The sequence below is a fragment of the Rhynchophorus ferrugineus genome, unplaced genomic scaffold, assembly GCF_030347505.1.
Source record: "Rhynchophorus ferrugineus isolate W39M unplaced genomic scaffold, kcgeb_rfMv2 rfM1, whole genome shotgun sequence".
NCBI lineage: Eukaryota > Metazoa > Arthropoda > Insecta > Coleoptera > Curculionidae > Rhynchophorus > Rhynchophorus ferrugineus.
The window spans coordinates 93,171,375-93,197,565 of NW_027472580.1; the positions used below are offsets into that span (position 1 = coordinate 93,171,375).

General features: G+C 33.7%; 1 protein-coding gene across 6 annotated transcripts; it reads right to left on the reverse strand.

Annotated features, from left to right (window-relative positions):
• On the reverse strand, positions 1-26,167 carry Gdap2 (ganglioside induced differentiation associated protein 2). Of its 6 annotated transcripts, none has more exons than XM_076397714.1 (11): positions 25,953-26,167; positions 24,044-24,243; positions 23,842-23,984; positions 23,646-23,778; positions 23,311-23,562; positions 23,161-23,258; positions 21,745-21,913; positions 2,002-2,155; positions 1,697-1,891; positions 1,489-1,632; positions 1-1,429 (listed from the first exon to the last, which is right to left on the reverse strand). In XM_076397714.1, exons 2-11 carry the CDS (start codon positions 24,232-24,234, stop codon positions 1,388-1,390), a joined length of 1,521 nt encoding a protein of 506 aa, XP_076253829.1. In that variant the 5' UTR covers positions 24,235-24,243; positions 25,953-26,167; the 3' UTR covers positions 1-1,387. The 6 variants fall into 6 exon arrangements, with proteins under 6 accessions (XP_076253829.1, XP_076253823.1, XP_076253838.1 ...); XM_076397708.1 differs by having other exon boundaries at positions 21,745-21,916; XM_076397723.1 differs by lacking the exon at positions 25,953-26,167 and adding an exon at positions 24,419-24,795.
• Between the last annotated feature and the right edge of the window lie 24 nt (positions 26,168-26,191).

Consider the following 26,191-nt stretch of genomic DNA (forward strand, 5'->3'; position numbering starts at 1 on the left):
TTTATTCAATAATATTATTTATTTGCGATAACAATATATCTCAAGGATTGATTCTGTTCACATATCTGTAATAAAATTATTAAAATATATATAACATCGGGTGATCCTCAAAAATATATTTTCATCTATGAACCACCGTTAATAGTACATGAAAAATTAAACGTTAAATTGTGTTAATCAACAACTCTTATATAAAATCAGTATAATCTACAAACAAATTAAAATATCTTAATGTCTACGATTTTTTTTAAAGCCGAATTTTGCACTAGACAAACAAATCACGCGCGAGACGTTGCAAAATGGCCGAACAACTCGGTATTTGCGACGGCCCGCGCGTTTGTCGAAAATAATTACTAATGAGGTATCTCGCTGATTGTTTCTTTTCGGGGCGCGGGGGGAAGACGCCGCCCGTCTCACCGGGCGACGTTTCTCGCGCTCGCCCCATGAAAAACCCTGATACCGCAGCCCTATAACCGTAAAACGTATCTATAAACTGTTAACAATACCGTACTAACCACCTGGTGGTAAAAAGCCCTTATATAAAAAAGGAATGTATCCATATAATAACAATTTTATTAAAAACAAAAACGATTAAGGCTCGCGGAGCTATAGATTTCCGATATATCGAAAATGCACATCCAAAAATCTCGAAAAGGTGTGTGAGTGTAGGAGGAGGGGGGTTTACGTCGAAAGTGTGAAGAGTCACTAAATGTACAGTGCGTTTAATATAAGACTCAACAACCCTGTAAGGATACGTAGGGACTGTCCCGTCCGAGCGGGATCCCGTGATGATTCGACAACCATCAAGTTTACAGCGTTGCCTTGATTGCCGGTTGGTGGGGAGGAAGAGACGGTGTTAAATATAAACTTGACAGTCTGTTCTGAAGAGAACCAGAAGCAAGAGAAAGGGTCTTAACCCGAAATAGCCTTGTTTCGCGTAGTTAATGGAGTGTGAGTCGGATTTCACAGGGCATTTCGTAATTTAAGGCCGCTTCTATTTCATTTTACTTTTTTCTTTGCGATGCTTCAACAATGCCTCAAGCGCAACCATCCACTCGGAACACGCTCGCATATACTCGCAGACACGCGTACACGGACACCGAATAATTGATGATAAAAATATCTCAGGTAAATTATTTTTTTCATTATTATTATTATTTAAAAATATGTAGCTCCTTCATTGTTTTAGCTGAAATAACGTTGGCACACTTAAAAACGTAACCACTAGCTTTAGACTTGGTTGTTGTTTTTTTTTAATTCTCATATAAGTATATATTTTCTTTTTTAGTAAAATATTGCGACTTATCACCTGTGTAATCAATAATACTATATTAGTTTTTTTTAGAGAGGGATGAGGATTATATCTGAGCTGTGACACAAAGCTGGTTTATGTGGGAGCTCCTGGTTGAAAGTATCTAATCCCGTTGATCTGAAAGAACAAAGTTAGTGGTGTCGACGTTGATTAGATATTGTTTGATAACAACTTACAGTCATGTCATACTCTGTAATGAAGGCGGGTATCTCCAGCTGATCGGGTGACATAACAGAGTAGAGGTACTCCACTCCCGGTAGACTATGGACTTTCTGTTTTATTGCTGGAGCCATAAAGGTCGTGAACCACCAGGTCATCATCTAAAATGAACAACAAACTCGGAGCATTTGGAGTTTTACTGAAAATATAATAACAAATACTAACCTTTGTCCAGAACGTGGGATGTACGACATAGAACGCTTTCAAGTTCTTCTTGTATTTATACGGTAACACATTGTACACCTCTCTAAGCCACGTGAACGATGGATAGTTACTGCTTGATGTGAGGGTATGGAAGTAGGCAATTACGTAGTCGCCTTTCACGATCGGGTCCAGCAAGTAGATTAAATATAACAAGGCCTGCAAAACAGTATTTGTTTTTTTAATTTCCGACAAAGTTAAATTGTTGTTTTTCTCAGGAGAATAGTAATTTACATAATGACGGATGCCGGACGGACACGCGATCTTACCTTGTCCAAGTTAATTTTGCTGAAAGGAAACCATTTTCCGACGAATACCACCACGGGTCTACCGAGTCGATCGACACCGCTCTGATATAGACATCCTATACCGGAGACCTCCGTTAGATCTTCGCTGCGGGCGCGCCTTAACAATTTTTCATATCTGCAACAAATATTATATCTCAAAAAAGATTTATATTTAATGGGGAATAGATTTAAACAAGTGAAGTCTATCGAAACATTTAATTAGCAAAGTAACAAGTTCCTGACATTATCTCTTAAAAATAATTTCGTCCAAATGTAAACTTCAATCAAAAACTCTTTTAAAAAAAAGTCAATAATTCCTCGTGCTAGCATCACAGCTCATAAGATCACTAGGCAAATGCAGGGGTTTCTGATGCTTTTATTTCAGATTAATTGTATTCCAGTACCAGCAATTCGACTTATTTACGTCTGTAGCTAATAGTTTGGGGCGTTTTGGTCATTTAGAGTATTAATGTATACTTACTGAGTTTAGTTATTAGAGTCTATTCAAAGGAGTATCTATTCAAGTCTATTCTAGGAAGAATTATAGACAAAGGAAACGAAAATGCATGTACTAAACTTCTACAGAAATACTTATATATATATATATATATATATATATATATATATATATATATATATATATATATATATATATATATATATATAAATGAATCGCTGTTCGTTAGTCTCGCTAAAACTCGAGAACGGCTGGACCGATTTGAATAATTTTGGTCTTGCATTATTTGTGGAAGTCCTGGGAAGATTTAAAAGGTGAATAAATATGAAAATGCTCGAAATTAAATAAAAACAACAATTTTGTTTTTTCTTTGATGTCGAGGATCGAATCTGACAATCTACGTGCGCGAGAACTTTCTTAACTTCGGTGATCCTTTGTGATAGTGACATTTCATATTATGTGCTCTTTTTTTGTTGATTTTTTGTGATAGTGACACTTTATTGCTAAGTACGCGAGAACTTTTCTCACTTTGATTAATTACAATTTACGATGCCGAGGAGAAGACGACCTGGCTTAGGTCGTCGCAGTCAATCAAATGTGCGAAGAGCTACCTCACATGCTAACCACATTGATGACCAGAGAGAGACAGATCAAGAAAATAGTCGTATTGCTATGTCAGAATTGCGTTCTTTAGAGAGTGACAATGAAGTAGGTAGGCTTAGAATGCAATGCACATCAAACACAACAACAGCGAGCACGACATAATGAAATTGAGCGATTCCGTAGATACAGTGCTCCTGTGATCCTGGAACGAGCTGCATTCCACTATGATGTGGCAACTGGGGAAATGACAATAATTTGTAAATATTGCAAGGCGTTAAAATACAGTGGTGAATCCACTGGATTATGTTGTGCTGGAGGCAAAGTAAAATTGCCACAATTGGTCTCACCACCTGATCCTTTACCCTCTTTAGTTTCTAGGATTGGAAATGATTCTAAACACTTCCCGCCCAACATTCAGAAATATAACAGCTGTTTCCAGATGACATCATTTGGCGCTACACATATTATACAGGACAATTGCATGTTCACTTTCCCACATTTGACCCAACATTCCATGCAGTAGTTACCAAACATATGATACATGGACCTTGCAGAGTTTTCAACTACAATTCACCCTGTACGGTTGACGGCAAGTGTTCCAAGCGATACCCAATAGACCTGATTGCTGAAACCATAACGGGAAATGATGAATACCCATTGTATCGTTGGCGATCAGTTGCACACAATGGGCGATCGATAGCTGCGAAGGTAAGAGGACAAAATGTTGATGTAGACAATCGTTGGATCGTGCCATACTCGCCAATATTATCCAAGGCTTTTGAGACTCACATCAATGTGGAATGTTGTAACTCTGTGAAGTTGATAAAGTACATATGTAACTATGTTAACAAAGGCAGCGACATGGCCGTCTTCGCTGTAACCAATGCAAATGACGAAATATCACAGTACCCAGATGGGTCGCTATGTAAGTAGCAACGAAGCAAAGAATAACCAACACAAGTCCTCTCGCAAAAGTACTAGGGTAGAGAAATGAGTTAACCGTGTTGACAAGGTATAATAGGTCAACAAGAGAGTTGTACGGTTTGTGCCACTTGTGAAGTAACAAGAAGATCCACGTCAGTCATGCCAAATGAGTTTATCTATTCATATCTATCCACAATATCATACAAGGGAGCGTACTGTTTCTACTATTTACATTTAGTTTCTAATTACATCATAGATGAGGTCCAATACATAATTGTAGTTTTTCCTTATTATTTTACTCTAGTTAATGCACGTCATCAACACTGTCGAAGATATTGCCAAACGCAGTTTATCTCTTTTAAACCCGGAGCATTTTTCTTTCTCATTTTAATAATTAGCAATAATCTAGTTAAAAAGAAATATAATGAATTTTGATGCGTCCGAACATGTAACCAAATCGATTTATAAAATTCGATTTGTGTTGGTATTGGTCGATACCGTTGTCATATATCAATGTAAATATAATAAAACAACTCTAACTTACAAACTATTGTGTTTAATTTAACTGTAATTTAAGTCATTCAATAAATATGCATTAGATGTACTATAATGTTAAAATATATATTGTTAAATTTTATTTACATTAGTATTGTGTTGTCAAAATCAAAATAAACGAAAACTTAAAATTGATGCGGCAGCGTTGCATTATACATTTTGATGGTGTCCATCGACTATTTTATTGGAAGGACGATAGAACGCGGTCTAAAAAATTCGAATTGGGTTGGTTGGTGGGCTATATTGCGAAATGTATACAAAATTCTTGAAAACATTAGTGATAATAATTAGTGACTAACCAAAAGTCAAATTTAATGCAGTAACTGCGACGTGCTGGCGTCATAAATGTTGACTGGTTTATTGCAGAGCTTGTATTGTTGGTAATTTAAGTAGTTATTAGTTTAAATAAATATATTCATAAGTAGCGAAAAAATGCACGCACGTCTCCATTAAGATGAAAATTAGTAATACCTCTAGTAGAATTAATACTCTTGGTATCTTGAGGTATTCTTGCACCAACTGATTACCACTTTCCACGATTTTTATAATTATTGACGATACTAATCACGGCAATTTTGCCATGACTTTTGGCGCATTTTCAGAAGCAGGAATGAATTTCAAGACAGAAGACTAAAAATAAATATAAACTTTTTTTGAGATTTCCAGTATTTGACTGACTATTAAATGAAATGCATTACTAATATTTTAGTTATTTTATTAATTAACAATATGAGTGTTTCGTTTATTCTAGATGAACGTTATCTGAATTGATAATGTACTGATGCAAATAAATGTAGATAATCTCGCTTGTATCGAAATATCTTATATATATATATATATATATATATATATATATATATATATATATATATATATATATATATATATATATATATATATATCCGCGTCAACAAGAGTTCATCACTTATTATAAATATATCAAGTTTGGTCTGAAAATTTAAAAATAAGTTGGGATCAATGAAAGCCAAATGTAAAATTAAAAATATATTCTGAGAATATACTGTAATGACAGAGATATTGGTTTTACAGGTTCAAAACTGGTAATAAAAAGTTGGGGACAAAGCAAGCCTATAGTTGGTTTTGCATTGAACAACAATATAAATGGGTACCACATCAATACAGCGATGAGAGTTGAACACAATACGTCTTACAATTATTTAGAACTTGATGAGTAAGTATCGAAGTAACTCATTTATTGATGGAAATATTAAATGCCATGAAAATGGACTAAATTAGTCTTGACACTTTGATGGATGTAATATATTATGGACTTTGTATACTAACACGTCTCCCATCTATTAATTTGCAAGTTTATCAATCTGAAACGTATTATCTGTGATACATCCTAATCATGAGTTAATTGAGATTCATATCAATTTATCAACGGCGAAAACATAATAATGCGTTTACAAATGAAAATTATTTAATCAACAATCTAACGCCTATTATTGATAATATTTTACGTGCTATGAGGAGGGATTAATTGTTATATCTTTGGAAGGTCCGCAAAATGAATAGAGCTTGGTAAATCCGTAAACATGTAATGAGTAGTTCTTGTAACAGTTTGGTGCAGTTTTGCACTTTTCCGCACGACCAAACCATTAATTCACAAGCCCACAATTCTGAAATTGATTCAAGTTCACCAAAAGTGTTTCTCACTTCATGACCCGTCGAAAAAATCGCGTTGGATGAGTTTTACCGCGTACAGTCCATACTTTTCTCCATGTGATTATTATTTATTTCGCCTATTTTTTTAAATAATATTTTTTCAAAGCGCTTTTTGATGAAACTTTTGATGTTTCGTTTTTAATCGTTAATGAAAATAGACGAATTTTAAGGAAAAAACAGATAAATGCACGGTTAATAGCACTAAGCGTAAAAACGGAATTGGCTTCATTTTCAGAAGAAGGAATGAATTTCAAGGCAGAAGATTAAATAAATATAAGCTTTCTTTTGACATACCTAGTATTTGAATGATTATTACAATGAACTTAATGTATTACTAATATTTTAGTTATTCAATTAACACAATGAGTGGTACATTTATTCTATATGAATGTTATCTGTACTGATAATGTGCTGAATCAAATAAATGTGATTAATCTCGCTTATATTGAACCTGCATAGAATTTTGTCAACAAAAGCTCATCACTTATTAGAAATATATTAAGTTTAGCTTGAAAATTTAAAATAAGTTGGGAGCAATGAAAGCCAAATGTAAAATTAAAAATGTATTCGTGGAAGATACTGTAATTACACAATATTTTGATTTTACAGGTTTAAAACTAGTAAAAAAAAGTTGGAGAATGAAGCACGCCTACAGTTAGTTTTGATAATCAAATAATACCTTGATTAAAATCTTCAAGAGTCCGTTTCGCATTGAACAAGATAAATGGGTACCACTTCAATTCAGTGGTAAGAGTAGAACACAATACGTCTTAAGATTATTTAGTTCTTGATTAGTAAGTATCGGACTAACTCTTTTATTGATCGAAATGTTAGATGCCATGGACTAAAATAGTCTGGACACTGACAAATTAAATGTGATAGATTGTAGGTTTTATATATTCAGACGCCTCCCATCTATTAATGCGTAAGATTATCGATCTGAAATTCATCATCTTCAGAAATTGGCCTTGCACTAAACTGTAATATTTTTTAGCCATAAGACGAATTAATTTCACATAATTTTTTCACGGAAGAAAAAAGGATAATGCAAATTCTAACTCCAATGTTTGATCGAATTTTACATGCTACGAAAATTGATTAATTTTTATATATTTAGAACTTCCGGAATTAAGAGTAATTTGACGGAATGTAGGTTGGTTGACACGGCCAAACCATTCATTCACAAGTCTTTGAGATTGATTCAAGTTCACTAAAAAGTTTTTCTCACTGTATGACTTGCCAAAAAAAAATTGCGTTGGATGAATTTTACCGGATTTATTTCGTCTATGTTTTTGAACAATATCTTTCCAAACGTTTTTCAATGAAACTTTTGATGTTTCGTATTCAATCATTAATGAAAATAAACGATTTTTAAGGAACAAAAATAGATGCACCGTTAATAGCATTAGACGTAAAAACGGAATCGGTCTCCTAGCACATTCCCACTAACCAAATAATCCCGAGTTTCCCGTATCGTGACGCGTTTCGCCGTTAAAAATAAACTCGAGGAAAGCGGATTTGCTCGCGGGAAACGGAACTCGATAAAGAAAAGGTCGAGACACAAGCTGCGGTTACCTGTCTTCCTCGAATTGCACGCTGACCTCGACGGTGTTGAGGCCTAGGAAACTGGCCACGCTGGATAGGACGGTGGGAGATGGGGGAGCGTCGACAGACATTTTCCACGGCCTCCGTTCGCGACTGCACGTTCGCGGCAACAAGTGACGGGCCGACTGACTGACTGAGCGCGAAAATTCCGCGTCGCCTCGACGATGAGACGCGGCGGTGGTAGAAGCACCGCGAAGGCGGACGGCCGACGCCGTCTTTGTTTCCCGGCGCTTTTTGCACTCCGAAATCAGAGTGCACCAAAAACCAAAGTGCTGAGACCTAACAGGTCAACTGAAAAGTCCCCGGTCTACCATAGTAAAACACATTTTTTTGGCAAAATTAGTTTTTTTATTCAACATAATTCCATTCGAAGGTACCATACATTGATTATAGCGACCCTCCAACTTTTCGATACCATTTTTGTAGTACGATTTGTCTTTTGCTTCAAAATAGGCCTCAGTTTGTTCAAAATAGTCGCTTGGGGCCAGATCTGGAGAATACGGTGGATGAGGACGCAATTCGAAGCCCCCTTCATGGATTTTTGCCATCGTTTTCACTGACTTGTGACACGGTGCATTGTCTTGGTGAAGCAGCACTTCAAATGCGGCGTTCTTCGGCGATTTCGTCCTTTAAACGGTCCAACGCTATGTAATAGTCGCTGTTCATGGTCCTTTTTTTTTTCAAGAGAGTCAATGATAATTATTCCATGCCCATCCCAAAATACAGACGCCATAACCTTGCCAGCCGACTGTTACGTTTTCCCACGCTTTGGAGGGGGTTTATCGTGTGCAGTTCACTCGGTCGATTGGATTTCGGAGTGAAATGATGGTGCCATGTTTCATCCATTGTCACATATCGACGCAAAAACTCGGATTTATTACGCTTGATCCTCTTCAAACAGTGCTCCGAATCGTCGTTGTTTTTGGTTAAAAGTTAGCTCGCGAGGCGCCCACTTTGCACAGAGATTTCTCATACCTAAATATTCGTGAATGATATGATGTACACGTTCAGTTGATATCTTTAGAGTGTCTTAGATTTCATGCAATTTCAATTTACGGTCATTCAAATCATTTTTTGGATTTTTAAAAATGTTTTCGTCGGTAACAACCTCTTTTGGGCGTCCACTGCGTTCACCGTCTTCGATGCTCATTTCACCACGTCTAAACTTAGTATACCAATCCTTGATTGTTGATTTTCTGGGGCAGTGTCCGGAAACTCGGCATCAAACCAAGCTTTTGCTTCAACTGTAATTTTTCCCTTCAAAAAGCAATATTTTATCAACACGCGAAATTCCTTTTTATCATTTTTTTTCACAATAACAAAAGTTGCTTCACTCAAAATGCTATAATTCACAAACTAATAATCTGACAATTGTCAAATGTATACACGCATCTTTTGAGGATTAGGGCTAACTAAAAAACATACGGATTTAATTCTAGTAGCGCCATCTATGTGTCAGGCTGGGGACTCAATTGACCTGTTATTTGATTGTAGATTAAAAATGTTATTGCGTATTGACCATTTTGGTTTTTCCTCAAAGAAAGCCAACTGAAATTGAAAATTATATTTAATAAAATCGCCGTGTGTATGCACAACATGAATTATTCATTCGAGGGTGATGGTCTGTGTGCGAGAGAAAGTTCCGAGCCACATAGAAAAATCGCCGGGATTTCTTCCGCGATTTACTATCGAGCAATTGCGGCGGTGAAATCGTAATTGTTCGGGATTTAAATCTAAGCCTGCGTTCGCGAAACTACAAACCGAAAAAACCAAACAAAGAATTCGCTGTGGGATATTTCGAGCGCACGTGCAGCGCTTTTCGTTCCGTTTCATATTATGATTTCGGAGGTTTCTCTTTGAAAACCTTTATCCCGGCCACGATAGTTAATATGATAATAGTATTTTATATGTTTGGGTAACTAATTACAAAAAGTATACATTAAAGACAAAGAAAAAATGGGAGGAAAATTCTTATAAATAAAGACCAGCATTTAATACAATATGTAAACTTATGATGATGCTGTTGTGTAATATTCAACTTGTTCTACTTCTTTGTCAGACATTTTTAGGATCGAGGTTATTATTTGTAGCAACTTCAATGGAGAAATCAGATTTACAATTACATAGGGCTGATAAACAGGCTTTATATCTATTGTAGATTCTATATCATTCGGTTGGAATGCGTTAGCTAAACGGTCTGCGAATAATTCAGCTTTTTTCACTGTTACGTCGAACCCATTAATTTCGATCATTCTTAATAGACGGTACTCTAATAATTGGTCTTTTAAATCTCCGAGTTGTTTTCCATAGCGAGTAATCTTTGTCCGCTTTCGGGCTAAATTCAATTCATTTACATATTTACGAAGCAATTCTGTTTATATGCTTTAATCTTGTGATTTGTATGATTACTGATTCTATTAAATATTATTTTTTCTACAGCATTTTTGGTTCTGTGCCATACCCTTTGGGCTTTTCGTCTTTCTTTTATCAATTCCATAATTTCAAGGGGGTAATTTACCTCATATTCTAATTTCTCTCTTTGTGTAAATTTAGAAGCGAATTTTGCTCCTTTTGCACGTTAAAAATAAATAAAAACGAAGCATTTCTATCAGGGAATAACATTTAATTTCGAATAGAGTTGTAAGGCCCGAAAGATTGAGTTTGGCTATTTCAGTTTTCATATATATGATGATGTTAAGACGTTGTTAAAAGAATAACGAAGGCAATTTATAAACATATCTTATCCTTGCGTTTTGTACAGTTCCTTTGGTAGATATCTCCATATTTCGGTTGCATTTTCTTTACATTAGATGACATGTAGTAAGTTCGGAGGTTGACCTAGCGTGATTGAATACGCCTAACCTTTCTTAAACAAACCTAATAGTCAAATTTCATGGCAATCTAGCGTTTAAATTAACAGTTATAATCGTTCTAGTGAAACCACTTTTGTTAATTTTGAAACAATGCATCGTACAACAAATCGATAGTCAAAAAGCTCTTTAAATTGTTTTACCTTCCTATAGATTTGGTCTACAGACCTCAAACGACCGTTACAGGAAAAGAGATTTGGCTCAAATAAAGAAGTAAACGCAAAGACGTCATAGGAAAAAGATATTTAAAAAATTAGAAGACCACTAGACTGGTTACCACACTGTTAAAGTTAAAGACCTTAGAAGATTTACCCAAAGTTGTTATTTTATTAATTAGTCTCGGAACTTGTTGATTTTTGCACACTTTTGATTATCTACTAGAGAAGTGACATTGTATAAATTTATCAGCAAATTTATTTCTTATAAAAAATAAGAAACGACTTTTTGCGGCTCTGCGCCATCTTTCTGGTAACATACGAATGTTGTCGCGAAACAAACTTACAGGCTTCGTCTTCGTCTCAGTTTATCCACAAACGAGCGCTGCACTGACGTAGATTTCCAGTTTCGAATTTTTAAATGAAACAAAGCGGTATCAATAACACGAAATTACACCGTCGGGTTATTGCAACAAAAACAAAGCAGCAACGCGAGCAAATAAACGAAAATTACCGACACTAATCCCAAAGCAATAACCATAAACCCCTTAAAAATCATAAACGTTAATATAGCTCATATTATGTATGACGTCACAAAATCCAAATAACTTCGATAAAACAAAGCGTACGAATTAATTAAAACCTAACGAACATTAATTTCGATATATATACACAACAGACGCTGTCATATCGAAACATGGCATATTGTTTGGATAAAATAATTTATGATTTTGTTGTGATATATAAGATCATATTGAAAAATACTTTTAAAATAATAAAAAACCTCGAACACTCTCGCAGCGCCACCTACCGTGTCCGTGTGTATTCACAATCATTTTTCGAATTCACAAAAACATTCATCAAAATCAATCCAAACACTTAGAATTTCAGTGACACATGAAGGAAGTCTTATATATTATATACTAGCGACCCGCCCCGGCTTCGCACGGGTGCAATGCTGATACTAAATTAAATAGACTACAGAAAAAATATGAACGTTGTATATAAAAACATAGCGGCCCGCTCCGACTTTGCACGGGCATAAAATATATATGCCTATGTCACTCAATGAAAACATGATTAAAATCGATCCAGTATTTTTGGTTCATTCATTACTGCCCTTGGCCTGCACGCATTAAATTTGGAGTAAAACAATTCCTCTTCCCCTATACTTATTATGAAGATTTCCTGCTATCTTTGGAATATCTAAATTCATACAATTTTTATTACATTACACATTTTTAAACGCAAATTTTAAATTTGTAATATCTCCGAAAATATTTGTTTAATTTACATGCTGTAAGGAACACACTGTATTTAAGGTACTTAATTCGATAAGGATTAATGCCGTATTGCTTAAAATAGCTTCGTAAATAAGCCATTTTCTCACGTAAAAAGTAAACAATAAAAATGGTTAATGTGGGTTATCCCTAAAAGATAAACATATACCATCGCGGACTTTTTTGTAGACCTTTTTATGGTGTACAATACTGTAGTACATTAATTTGATCTAACTCGTAGGGTTAGGCAGCGTTTTTGCTAATTGCTAAATAAGCCTAAAAAATAGGTTAATTTACGACATCACGTTAGAAACCTCTAAAATTAGCAATGTTGCCTTAGTATATTATGCATGTATTATACATATAAACCTTCCTCTTGAATCACTCTATCTATTGAAAAAAACCGCATCAAAATCCGTTGCGTAGTTTTAAAGATTTAAGCGCACATAGGGATATAGGGAGAGAAAAGGCGACTTTGTTTTATACTATGTAATGATAGTCTATTCAAAATAACAGTGAACTCAGATCATCAAGATGTTTAATATATTGCCTGCTGCAATTTGTAAATTCGTTTTAGAATTGGACAATGTTTTCGTTTCAAAAAGGATGGTTCCTTCATCAGAGGTCCAATATATGAAATGTATAAAAACAGTGAGTAGTTGTTTCAATATAAAAAAAATTACAATTATTTCAGAGAAAATTGTTAGTCGGCAAAGCATCCATAGAAAGCTTAAGAGATATGCAACTCTTCGAGGGATGTAGAATATCCCTTCATACACTCTTAGGTAATGTAGGGTTTAAATGGTGTAAAGAAGAGGTCCAAACATTGTATTTAAAAGAATATAATTTTTAAAATCATATAACAAAATCAAGTCTTATTTCAATTTCTGTATTTAGATGAGACATGGATATTTCAGAATGACACATTGGGTCACTGATGAATAGATGATGAAAATAGTGTTAAGATAACAAAAGTTATATTATATATAATAGTTATATTGTTCTTCATGCTGGGAACAGGAATGGTTAATAACACCTTCGGTTTTGATGTACTCGGCCAGACACATTGTACAAGATTGACAATCGAATGGAATGGTAAACCAATGTTAGATAGACTGGAGATCAACAGCTAGTTATTCATTTGAATAAAATTCTCTGAATGTGGTATTATGATTAAATGCTGACAATTTTCAAAACTGCAGATATGACAAATGCATTTAGGGAAATACAATGCTTTAATCTAATTTTACCAAGAAGAATATACACATGTAACAGAAGCAAACTAAGTGATATCAAAATTACTTGATAAGGAAACACTGCAACGAAGGAAACAAGAACTAGACGTAAAGTATAAATATGCTCTCTAATGAATGTAAAATACATTACTTGGATCTACAATTGTCAATTAGGTGGATTAAGCCTCCAGGGGACCACCACAACATAAAAAACGCGCCTAGAACTTTACCTCATAGGTGGTATGGAAAATAGTTCAATGTAAATGTAATAAAATACAATCCTAAGTTATATAACTGTGTACGAATTATAGTTTTAAGTCCTTCGATAATATATGCATGTTAATTTTTTTTCATTATTTTATTTAGATTAGAATATATCAGAGCCAAAAAGAACTAAAACTCAGAGTAAATGGTTTTATTCAACGGACTATAAATAGATAGTCGAAATATTTCTCTTATGGGATTATTATTTTGAAGAAGAGCTCAAAACTAAGACTAACTCTTTGCCTTGCTTGCCAACATTTTTACTACTCTAGATATTCTATATTAATTTTAGAAGTCCATGATTTCACTCAACGTTAAAAATCCGGATTATAATTTCGTATGCTTTATAATTCCGATAAAACAATCTAAAAGAATTAATTGGACATTAACGAACAAATTAACCCGAGAAAATATGCGAGATATTCTAATACTAAAATTACTTTCTCTAAAATTAATTACTCTCTAATACCTGTCTTCTTCGAATTGTATTTGGGCCTCCGATGTACTGAGACCGAAGAAGCTAGCCAGGCTAGCTAAGATGTTGGTCGACGACGCTTCCATTTCTGTTCAAGCTGCTAGTCACGACGACTGACTTACGACAAGCACAATAGCATCTCCCGATGCTTTTATTGTCGAAAATCTGACAAATATAATTCGGGAGATTAAGATTTCAACGTAGCAATTGCCCGGTTGTAAATTATTTTAATAAATCACGAAATATAGTGCGTGACGTCGAACTTTCTCCCCGCCAACTCGATATTCCACCCCTACGGACCAACAGGAAACCGCGAACTTACGTTGCGTACGACATATATAAAGGATATTCACACCTAGCACGAAAAAAAACTCCAAAAAGATTACGACATATGGTAAATATAATCAACAACAATTTCTCTCTGTAATAAAACAAAATAAACTTAGAATAATTAACGGTTCGTTATGACGCAACGAAGTGCAAACAAAAAAATTATTATTGCGCTTTAATTATGCCTCATCTTAAATTAAACTGCGTCAATTTTAACGAGATTATTTTCGTTGATATCGTTCGTAACTTTGTACTGAATAATCTCGGCAGGCTGTGGAAAAACAATATCCGTTCGCCCTTTCTATTTTCAGTGTACTCTATCGACGACGCCCAGCCAGTGGGAAAAACGAATTCTTGAAAAACAATACGAGTAACTGATCGAATGTAATTAAAACCAAGTAACACATGAGCGATTGCCTTTTGTCTCGGTGTTGTTTTGTTAAATCCGGTCGCAGCGAAGGCCTGACAACGTTGTCATAGCGCCAAAATCGTATTTGAGAAAATAACTATAAATGTCATTGTGTCATTTTTCATGTGCTACGTTTTTTGATGAATTAAGGTTAGGTTTCAACTGAGTTCCGTGTATTATCCGAATATAGTACTTAAGAAAAAAGTGTACAACAATATGACGTTTTAAGTAATTCGAAATTGAAAACGACACGTTTTGGTTAGATTTTAAATAAGTTTTGCGTTTTTTTCGTATATATATGGTACTTTAACGCGGACTACGAATAATAAGTTATTTTAAAGTAAGGAAAATATAGAGTTTTAATTGTATAATTAAGATTATAGTCTATCCAAAGTAGCAGCGAACTTACGTCATCAAGATGTATAATGTATTGCTTATTGCAGTTTGTAAATTTCTTGTAATACCACACAATATTTCCTTCTCATTTTATTCCAGTTAAAAAGAGATAAATGCTGTCTGAAAACTGAAATAAAAAACACAGAATCGTAGGAGACAAAAACTAAGCATAAGAAGGTAAATATGTTCTCTAATAATATATAATAAAATAATTATAACCTACAAATTATTGTAAATGTTTTTATTAATTGTAGTTTAAGTCCTTCGATAATATATGCATTAGATATGCTATAATCCTAAAATAAATTATATTTGATAACATTTATATTTCCTATCCAAAGTTGGTATGAACATACATCATCTCAATTTATGACGTTAAAACGGTGAAATGTTGCCGCATCAACTCTGAATTTTAGTTTATTACGTCTTTGACTTATAACAAATTTCCTATATAAATAAAATAATAAAACAAAAATATCATTTATTTTAATATTACGGTACATCTAAAAACTACAGTTAATTATACAGCCACAATAGTTTATAGGTTAGAGTTATAACCTCTTACCACTATTGTTGTCAAGAATTTTGGGTACCTTTGACAACCGGACGACTTTGACAGGATCATTCGTTTACGTGTTCGAAAGTATAAGACACATTGTGTCTCTTTTTAACTAGAATAAAATGAGAAGGAAAATATTGTTTGATTCTAAAACGAATTTACAAACTGCGGCAGGCAATACATTAAACATTTTGATGACGTATGTTCACAGCAACTTTGGATACACTGTAGATGTACTATAATATTAAAATAAATTATATTTTATAATATTTTTGTTTCATTATTTTATTTATATTAGAATAGTGTTATATATCAAGACTAAAATAAGCTAAATGTCATATTATTTTATTAATATTAGAATATCGTTATATATAAAAACTAAAATAAAATAAATGTCAAAGTTAAATGGGGCAACATTGTGATGTTTTGACGTCATAGATTGAGATGGTGTGAGTTCACTGCTGCTTTGGATAGACTATACGTGTTCCGGGGAAACGTATAGCCCATCCAATAAAACAGTCAATACGTGTCACAGATGACATCGAACACATTGCCAATTGCAGTTTGTAAAAGTGTAAAATTCGTTTTAAACTCAGAGGGCTGTTTCCTTCTAAATTTGTATTAATTAAAAGGAAAACATTGAGCAGAAAAGAGAATTAGTTTATCAAATTCCATTATGGTTATTCCAAATGTTTGCAAAATTCATCAAAACATTAGTGATAATAAATAATTAGAGGTTACAAACCGGTAAAAGTGAACCAAAAGCAAAACTTGATGCGGCAACATAGCGACGTGCTGTCATAAATTTCGATGACTTGTATTGACTGTTTTATTGGACGGGCTATAACATTGAAATATTACGAAGTGTCCTGATATATTAGTTGGGTAAAAACCTATATTTTTTGAATTAAATTTTATAAGTGCGAACGGATAAAATCTCTGTAACTTTTATCAAAAAAAAATCGACTTATAATTTGTTAACCAAATAAATATGATAAATTTACTCTGATGCCATTGTCAACTGGACGCAGAAACTAGAATAGCCGACGATTTAATAATAAATAAACTCCGCTAAAGCATCGCTGGTAGTGTAAAATATAGAGCACCTGAAATTGTATGCGCTATCGATTATAGCGCTTTTGTATATACAGGCTGTAAATTAACAAAGAGATATCGATTTAATATAATAGTTTCAATTATTGAAAAGCCTCAGTCAGCGTCAATGAGCGCATTTTTGTTTGTTTTGTAATTTTTTATCGGCGTTTGCGTCAAACTTGTTCTCCCAATCAATCAATCAATCAGTCATTATTTGCTCGACCTTATTAAACACCCATATTTTAAAAATTGAGGTAGCTTCCATTGAATTCAATTGAATGCGCAGAATAATCTGTCAGTCTGTTGGTGTAAAATAACAGGAACTTTGGGTGCCGTGTACAGATATTACCTTTTTTATTTCCACTCAAAAGTGGATAATAAATGTTCAAATCCATAAAAAACTAATTTTTATTAAAATTGTTGATAAAAATAATTTTGCCTGTAAAGTGTAGTGGTTTCGTTGATATTATCTCATTATTATTATTTTTATCTCATTTGGAAAACTTTTAGCTCCTCACCAAGTTTATATAATCCAGTTAGAATGTTGCGTGTTAAAAGATATCGATCAATTTCTTTGGACGCTTTTTTGAACAATCTTCACGTAATTGACGAGATGTACAGTTTCATCAAAAACTTTCCTTAAATCTTACAACATTACAAAACACTTTCCATGATGCTCTCCATGCGGTTCAGTAATTTTTGTGATGTGTGACGTGACATCTTACCTACTGTTTTCTACTATTAACACATTTTTTAACGGATTTTGTGTTTATTCATCTAGTAACGCATGATTTAGAGACTAGTAGGTTTTTTCAATAATCGTACCAAAGATACATATCAGTACAAATAATATTGCTACTTTGTGAATTTTTATCGAACACAGTGTTGTTTAAATACTGCGGTATAACAATTGTTTTTGCCAAATCTTCTCAAAGTGTTCTCGAAGCGTTTCAGACCTACATGGCTTCTTAGGAAGAACTGTGGCTTCAACGCCACCTTGTGTCTTTGAAAGAAGCTGATAGTTCTAATCATACAACAATCCTTACCATCAAATATGTTGCTCTATTTCAAAACAGTAAGTTCACCTAGCAGTGTAGTTTATACACATAAACAGTCTAAAATAAATAATCTTGCGAAACCCATTTGCAGACCTCAAAATAATATTCCAGGAAAAGATGTTCGGTTCAAATGACTCAAGTAACTGCCGAGGTTGAAGCTCATTTTGAAAGCAAGGGCAAATCGATCCATGAAAAAGGTGTTCAGAAATTAGAAGACCACCTGTCTTACTGTTGAAAGAAAATATCTTGGAACAGAATGAATTTTAATTTTGTTTAAAAGTTGTTATTTTATGAGGGAGGCACTCAAATAAAAAAAAGGTAACAAAAAGTGTTGTAATACGGCTCTTTTTAAATCTATTTTTAAATAAAACGAATAAATGAAGCGAAATTTAATCGATAAAACTTAACACCAAACGTAACACCTGTATAAAAAAAGAAATACAACATTGTTCCTAGAAATCATACTAATACTATATTAATACAAAAACTGATAGAAAACAGAAAACAGTAATAGGTTCGTATGAAACAATGAAAGAATAACTCGGTGTTCTAAAATTAGTGCCATAAAAACGAATTGAAAACAACAAGATTATTCTTATGAATCATATCAATACTATATTCATACAAAAAGCTGCCGAGATGATAGAAAAAGGAAAACAGTAATAGTTTCCTATGAAATACTAAATAAGTAATTCATATCTCGGTCTTCTAAAACTCACTAGTGCTATAAAAAAGAATTGAAAACAGCAACATTATTCCTATGAATCACAATAAAACTGTACTAATACAAAACACGATAGAAAAAAACAGAAATATTTTCCTATGAAATACTGAATAAATAAATCATCTCTCGGTCTTCTAAAACTTACTAGTGCCATAAAAAAGAAATCAGAACAGCAACATTGTTCTTATGAATCATATTGATTTTGTTAATATCAGTCAATTAATCTCTCAATAATTAATCTATAAATAATGTTCTTAACTATAAACAGTAATAGTTTTCCTATGAAACATCGTGAATACAATAATCTTCTAGGTGTTCTAAAACTTGGTGGTGCCATAAAAAAAGGAAGGAAAACAGCAATATTGTTAGTATTGATTTGTATCCCAATCAATTCATCTAATAAAACTCATTGGTACTACAAACTACTATACCGATACAAGAAAGGATAGAAGGCGGAACTTGGTATTCTAAAATGTGTCAATACCAATAAGGAATGAAAAAAAAACATTAATTAGCTTGTTAAAACTTGCTGGTGCAACATCAGTACCTTGCTTTCCTCATCCACACATAAAAAGCGTTCTTGAACGGTACATTCGGAGGTATCCGCTCGGGAATATAATTGTCTTCATCGACTGCGTCCGTCATATTCTCTCCTATCTCCCTGTTCCTTCTCCGAGAGCCGAGGAGCGGAAATTATCTACGCCGAAGAACAAAACGGCAACGCGACCTGAAGAGGGAGCCGCGCAAACCGCCTATTGTGGAAGGGCCCGTGTGTACACGTGGAAACTACGGCGGCCGACTGTGACAGCCGGCCTCGAGAAGTTCTTACAATGCGGCCGGGTGCCCGTCGGAATTGATTGAATAAAATATAAGCCTTCGTCGGGCGGGATTAAGGGGTTAAGCCAATCAGTTTAAAGGGCTAAACGACGGTTTTTACGTGGAAATACAATTTAGATACAATACCACCAAAAAATGTAATGACGCAAGAAACATGACAAACATTTAACTCAATTTAATTTAAATCAGTCGCACAGTTATATAACGAAAACTCAAGCAACACTCGTAAGAAAAATTTTATAAATATAACTCCTTATTTGCACAACATATCATAAACACTAATAATTAACAATGGATTATTTGATTACAGCGGGAGAACATTTGTCAATATTTGATAATACGTGGCTATCAGATTTTTCAACTAAAGAAGTTTGTTACTACCACTAACTCCTACTGCCTTCCATTCCTGTAGAATATATCGTGAGCAATCCTATTGGTCATCTGAACTCCTCTGGTCCTTACATGAACCTCGACTAGAGGAACTGGTGCATCTTCTGGATGAGAAGAAACAGTAGTATGCACCAGTTGTTACAATCTCTCACCATTAAGCACATACCTTTAATCAAGACTCTCTTTGGGCTTGAGAGAGCACTCAGTGAATGCCTCCATTACGAAAATATCAATAAGATGTTTGCGTGTCTTATTATGTTTTTTGTAGCTTGTTCCTAAAACCTTAAACAAATGTATAGACGCATAAAGGTTTTTTTAAAGACTTTTTTATCTTTAGGAGAATCCCAAAATCCCATTTGAGATGGAAAATGTTGTATGAAAGTGATGTTGGAAAATGTCTTCTTCCTTAAGAACCAATATTGGCAGTAAAAACTTTAAACTTACGCACATCTGCGCTCAACAAAAAGTCAAGATAGTCCAGAGATATATGCAATGAGTCCAGCATAAATTAATAAATTAAATTATCACCCAGAAAAGGACAAGAATCTCAAATCAATCTCCTCCTGTTATTTAGTGAACAAGACCTAAATATCCAACTAGTTGTTCTTCATAGACCTCAGTGTGTTGAATTTTGTGAGATTTTGTAATATATCTGATGTATTTTACAGACCAATAAAATGTATATCACATAAATTGCGCTAACTACTCTTTACTTTAATCTTGATCAGAACTTTTCTCCATACATCAGCACCTATTGTGTTGCTGCATCTAACATCTCTTATTTGGTCTTCCTCTACTCTGACATTGGCTAATATGATCCAACCATCTCATTCTTGATTTGTTTTACACCTTCATATACCATCCTTCTTGTCTTTCATCCTCTAAATATTCTTAAAATCTTCCTCTCCCAAACTTCTAATCTATTCTCATCCTCTTTTACTAACAGCCATGTTTTACAACTATACTCTATCGCTAATTTTTGCAGATCTAGAATCTTCTTTTCTCTTTAATATATTATACTAATGTAACTAGCTTTTTTCTATTCCTAAGGTAGATCTAGTAAGGCATTTAATTTTTATTTTTGGTAATTCTTGCTTAAACCTAAATGTTATGACAAGTCATGCAATTCCCATATAACTTTTCTTTTTTCTGTCTTTCAGAATGTTTGTTATTTTCCTTTAACATATTTTTCAGAAGTAAGAAAGAATACTTCAAGAAATAGAGCAGTTGATTACTGAGACTACTAATATTTTTATTGCTACCAAGTGCATATACAATTACTAAAATAATTATAATGAAATATCATCTATATAGACCAACGCTTTAATTTAAATAATAAATCATAACCTGTGCCCAATATATTTACTACTATCCTTGGTAAAAATAATACCATATATATCCCCTTATTTCTACCAATAATAAAGGTAAAATCAATACGATATAGATTATATCTGAATGGAAAATACGTGACGACACTGTAATTCCATAACTGCTTCTAACATATTGATGATGAATATTAACAATAAACAATACGTCAATTGATAATAGTGTAGAAGCGTTAAATAATAAAAAAGTATATACACACACACGAAATATCAACATTCTTAGAGAAAACAATCCCATATATATACCCTTAGTTTCAACAATAATGGTAAAATCGATATTACATAGATTACATCTGGATAAATGGAAAAGCAGTACAGCTAATACACGACGACATTAGCTCACTATTCAAATCCATAATTACCTAGGACGACAGCAGATGTTAAATACAGATAACGAATAACGAAAAATTAAGTCCATTAAAAAACTTACCGTTCTTGATGCTGAATTTCTCTCAGCATAATATCAGCCAACGGATCGCTGAGTGGTCTCTCGCCCAGAAGACGCTGTCTGTCTGGGTCAGACTGCATTTGAGCAAACGTTCCCGCATCACCGAGGGCGACTTCCAACTGGGAAGAGAGGGATAGGGATTCATCATCAGCTGCTAACAATACAGGCATTATTCATTTCCCATCAAAATACTATCCGGAACGAATCCGAAGTTTTATTGTGTTTAATTTCATTTTTATATATATCGTAATGCATATTTGTTTTTCTAACGCACAACACAGATCGACTCACAAAATTCAAATCCTTCGTTAATCATCCTTGGTACGGATCAATACAATTACAAATAAGGATAAATGTTCGTTGTTTTTTTTTTCTTTGATCGTAAAGATTAATTTATGTAACAAAAGCCTTGACGAAAACGTACTGGATTACGTTAGACAACATAAGAAGCTTAATCTCGTCACGTTAATTTGAGACAAGAATTAAATTATCTACGTAGGTCAACGTTATCATAATTACTGGCTAATATTAACCTCAGATGAGCTAATATAATATTAATTTAAACTCTAGAACCATAAAGATAAAAAAGGTATTATGGACAAGCCCATTTGCATTGTAAACAAACTAATGGTGGTACCTCAACACTGAAATTGATTAGCAGTAATAACGATAAAGATGATGAATAATATAAGGCAAAGAACAAGGAATACAGTAGAATAAAAATAAAGGGGAAAAGGAGATTAGTAGAACTAATAGGAAATATAGAATGATAAGAATCCAAACACAGAACAACAGGAATTTAAAATAAACAAGACAAAATAATGGACCAAGGGGACGAGCATAAAGTAAAATGTAGGAGGAACACTTAATCACCCAAACAAGATTGAGGAGGACAAACAATACAAATTAAACAAATGGGAGAAGGAAAGGTTTTTCTTTATTTCCTATGACAAAGGGAAATAAAGGAAAGCATAGATATGGGTAGCAATCTTAAAGCAACTGGTAAGGATGGAATAAATATGGAAGGGAAATAATAAGATAATATGCACTCAGATTTTCAAGGATAAGGAAAATGAAGAATGAATAATTGAAGGAAAAAGGAAAATATGCCTGAATGATTGGTGATGATAAATGCTTGTTGTTTTTCGACTCTGTGAAGATTAATTTATATAACAAAAGCCTTGATGACAATGTACTGGATATTATATTGGTTATTTTATTGGTATTAAATTATCTTCATTGGCCAACATTATCATTATCACTGGTTAAAATTTAAATTTAACATCAATTTTAGATGAGCTAATAAAATGTTAAACTAAACTCTAAGCCATAAATGTTGAAGAACTCATTACGAACAGATCCTTTTACATATTAGAAAAACTAACGATGGTTCCTTACCGTGTAGTGCGTGTTGTGGATTGTCAATGATTCTAATTTGTCTGTCCGGCATGACGGGTTCCCCATCAGCACCTCCTATGTCACTAGGTAATTGATATCTGCAATAATAATGTTGTTGTTGCCGACGCTTTATCAAGATCATACAATCACCTAGCCACGTCTTCTTCTTGTTTCGACCGAGGAAAGTACAAAGGCAACAGGACTTCGTAAATACTTAAATCTAATTTGTCAGCGACGAATATCACAGTGTCTAGAGCGGTACCGTGCCTCTCCAGAAATCGCCGTACGGTTCGCAAGGCAACGTGGGCACCTTCATCCGCTGGGTAATTTTTCTTAACCGAATTGATCACTGGTATGGCTATCGAACGCACTCCCAACTCCTTGGCTTTTTGGACTATATTTCTGGAAATTGATGTCGGGTTATGATTTGTTGATGAAATGGTGAACGAGCAAGGAAATATTTGATATGAGACGGTTATTCTCACCTATAGCACATATGAAGCATATTATCGGAAGCCGTCTGGTATTTAATATTGTATTTAGGACCAACTGCGTGAATTATATACCTAGCTGGTAACGAATGGCCCCTGGTCACTTTAACTTCACCAGTTCGACATTCTACATTTATTTAATATAAAGAAACTATTAAACTGTCGAGGCTCAACTCCACGGAAGACTTACCCCTGACCTCCACTTTAATTTCCTCCCTCAGATCCGGCCCGGCACGTCTAAAAATACTCTCGCTGATCGGATTGACGTCGTTCATCGATTCATTAGTAGAATTGACCACCGCGTCTACCTGCAGCGTGGAGATATCGCCTTCCCTACAAGAAAAACAGAAACATGATGCGAAAGTAAGATGCTGGGGCAGAGAACCTCGTACCATAAGATAATCTTTCTGTTGATCTCGTCGTCACAAGGAAACGGCGACGAACTTATCGGTTTATGTACTCCTGTCGGAATGGAAACCGTTGTATGCTGTCCTGGAGGAGCCTCACCCCATCTCATAAGTTCTTTAGGATGCACTAACTGCGGCGGAACGCCCAAAGGCTCTGGATCCATCACAATTCGCATTTAGAACACCTGCAAATTAATAATGTTCGCACATAAATATTAAACCATGTATGTACATTACTTAAAAAAGAAAATAATCAATTTTGTGAGCTGATCGAAGCTATAATTAAAGACTCAGGCTTTGTAACAGAAAAGGTCAAACTCAAGTTTACCGAAGCCATTTTTTCACATAAATAATGCTTACCTGCTCACAATATTGAACTACCGTGGATATTTTAATATTTCGATATAAGTATCAGTACAAATTATCGGTAAGAGGTTATATATGACGCAAGTAAGTGATTAATGTGATGTCACTAAATATTTTATACAATTTTAAACCAATCGCAAATATATCGAAAAAATATCAAGTACTTTGAAAAAAAAATTTGATAGGGAATATCATGAACACAAATTAATACATACAGAAAGGCAAGTGAGAATATTAGTGGTCAATAACTAAGAACATCTATTGGAACTGAATTACTTTGTTCCGGATCTATTTTGGTGTCGATTATCAGTTCTTATCTTAAACGTGCCATGTCAATGTGAGTTTGTTGATCTAGACACAAATACATGAATGCTAAACAACAGAGATAAGGATCCTTGTTGATATATTTTGAAAAACGTTGCTCTTATAGAAAAATAGTGTGACCAGTAACCTTATCCAGTGTAAATCGACAATGTAAAAACATCATCCCTAAATTAAGTACTAAAAAGTTATAATTAACAAAATCTTGATTGTTGAAACATTATCTTCCCAAACATAAATGACTAATAATATCCTGATATTTTGTATTGATACTTTCTTATCCAACTGGTTAAAACTGATGTATGTTTTATTGGTTTATTTCTGAATAATCGGTTGCAGGTGTATTGATAAAAAGGCAGTATATGCACCTTATTGACTAGTGGTGACCCAGTTTTAAGAGCTGTTTATTTATTTAGAAAGAACAGACGCCCACGCTATATTAAAAGGTTTTATAGTAGATTTAACCCAACTACAATATACCCTACAGATGTGTTTGTGTACATTAAAAAAAAATCTGATTGTATTTAAAACTAATAAAAGGTAGTAGAGAATTAATTTATCGTACCCATAATTTTGTTTTTTTTACTTTTTTTTGTAAATATTTTTTGAAAAATATCCATAAAAAGTTTAAAATAACTAAATACAATCAATTTGTAAGATTTTAATCGAAAATCTTTACCGAATGAATCATAAGACCAAAATCCACAATAAAACAAAAAAATTTCACGGGCAGCTCTTGATTAAAGAATTGACGCAAAATCTACTTCAATGAATATTATCTAAAAACCATTTGCGCGGGATCTCTCTTTAGATATAAACGTAAATTAATATTTAATTAGTGTAGAAATCACAACACGTAAACATGACTGCATTTTAATCAGTAATCCAAACAAGACAGTTATTGTGATAAATGACAACCAATTTTAACAGTAAATTCTGAAGTAAAATAGTATATTGAAAACTGGAAAAAAATTTAAATAATTAAACATTTTTAAGTCGCTATAAAGTTAATGACTCTATCTAATATATTAACGTCAAACACTATTTAATAACAAAATAATGCAAGATATACCTAAATGTAATATTTTTACAATACAATACGAAAACAACTATTTACAAAGCCAAGGTCAAAAAAAGTTATGCCTCATCTTAGTGTCATTTTAATTCGCATCATTAGTTACCCAGTAATATACGTCTATAAACTTACCTTAAACAATAATAAAAATAAGTATTAAAAAACACTATTTATCACTAAACATGACAAATTCTTAACGATACACCAACACACACCTACACAACGACCAACTGTCAAATATAGACGGTTCTGACGTATCAAAAGAAAATTTCCGCGTTTTTCCGGAACCAGACGTTAACATAAACAGAAAACACGCCTAGTTCTGTTGTGACGTTTCAACAAATGCAGAATTCTACATCAATTATGAGAGG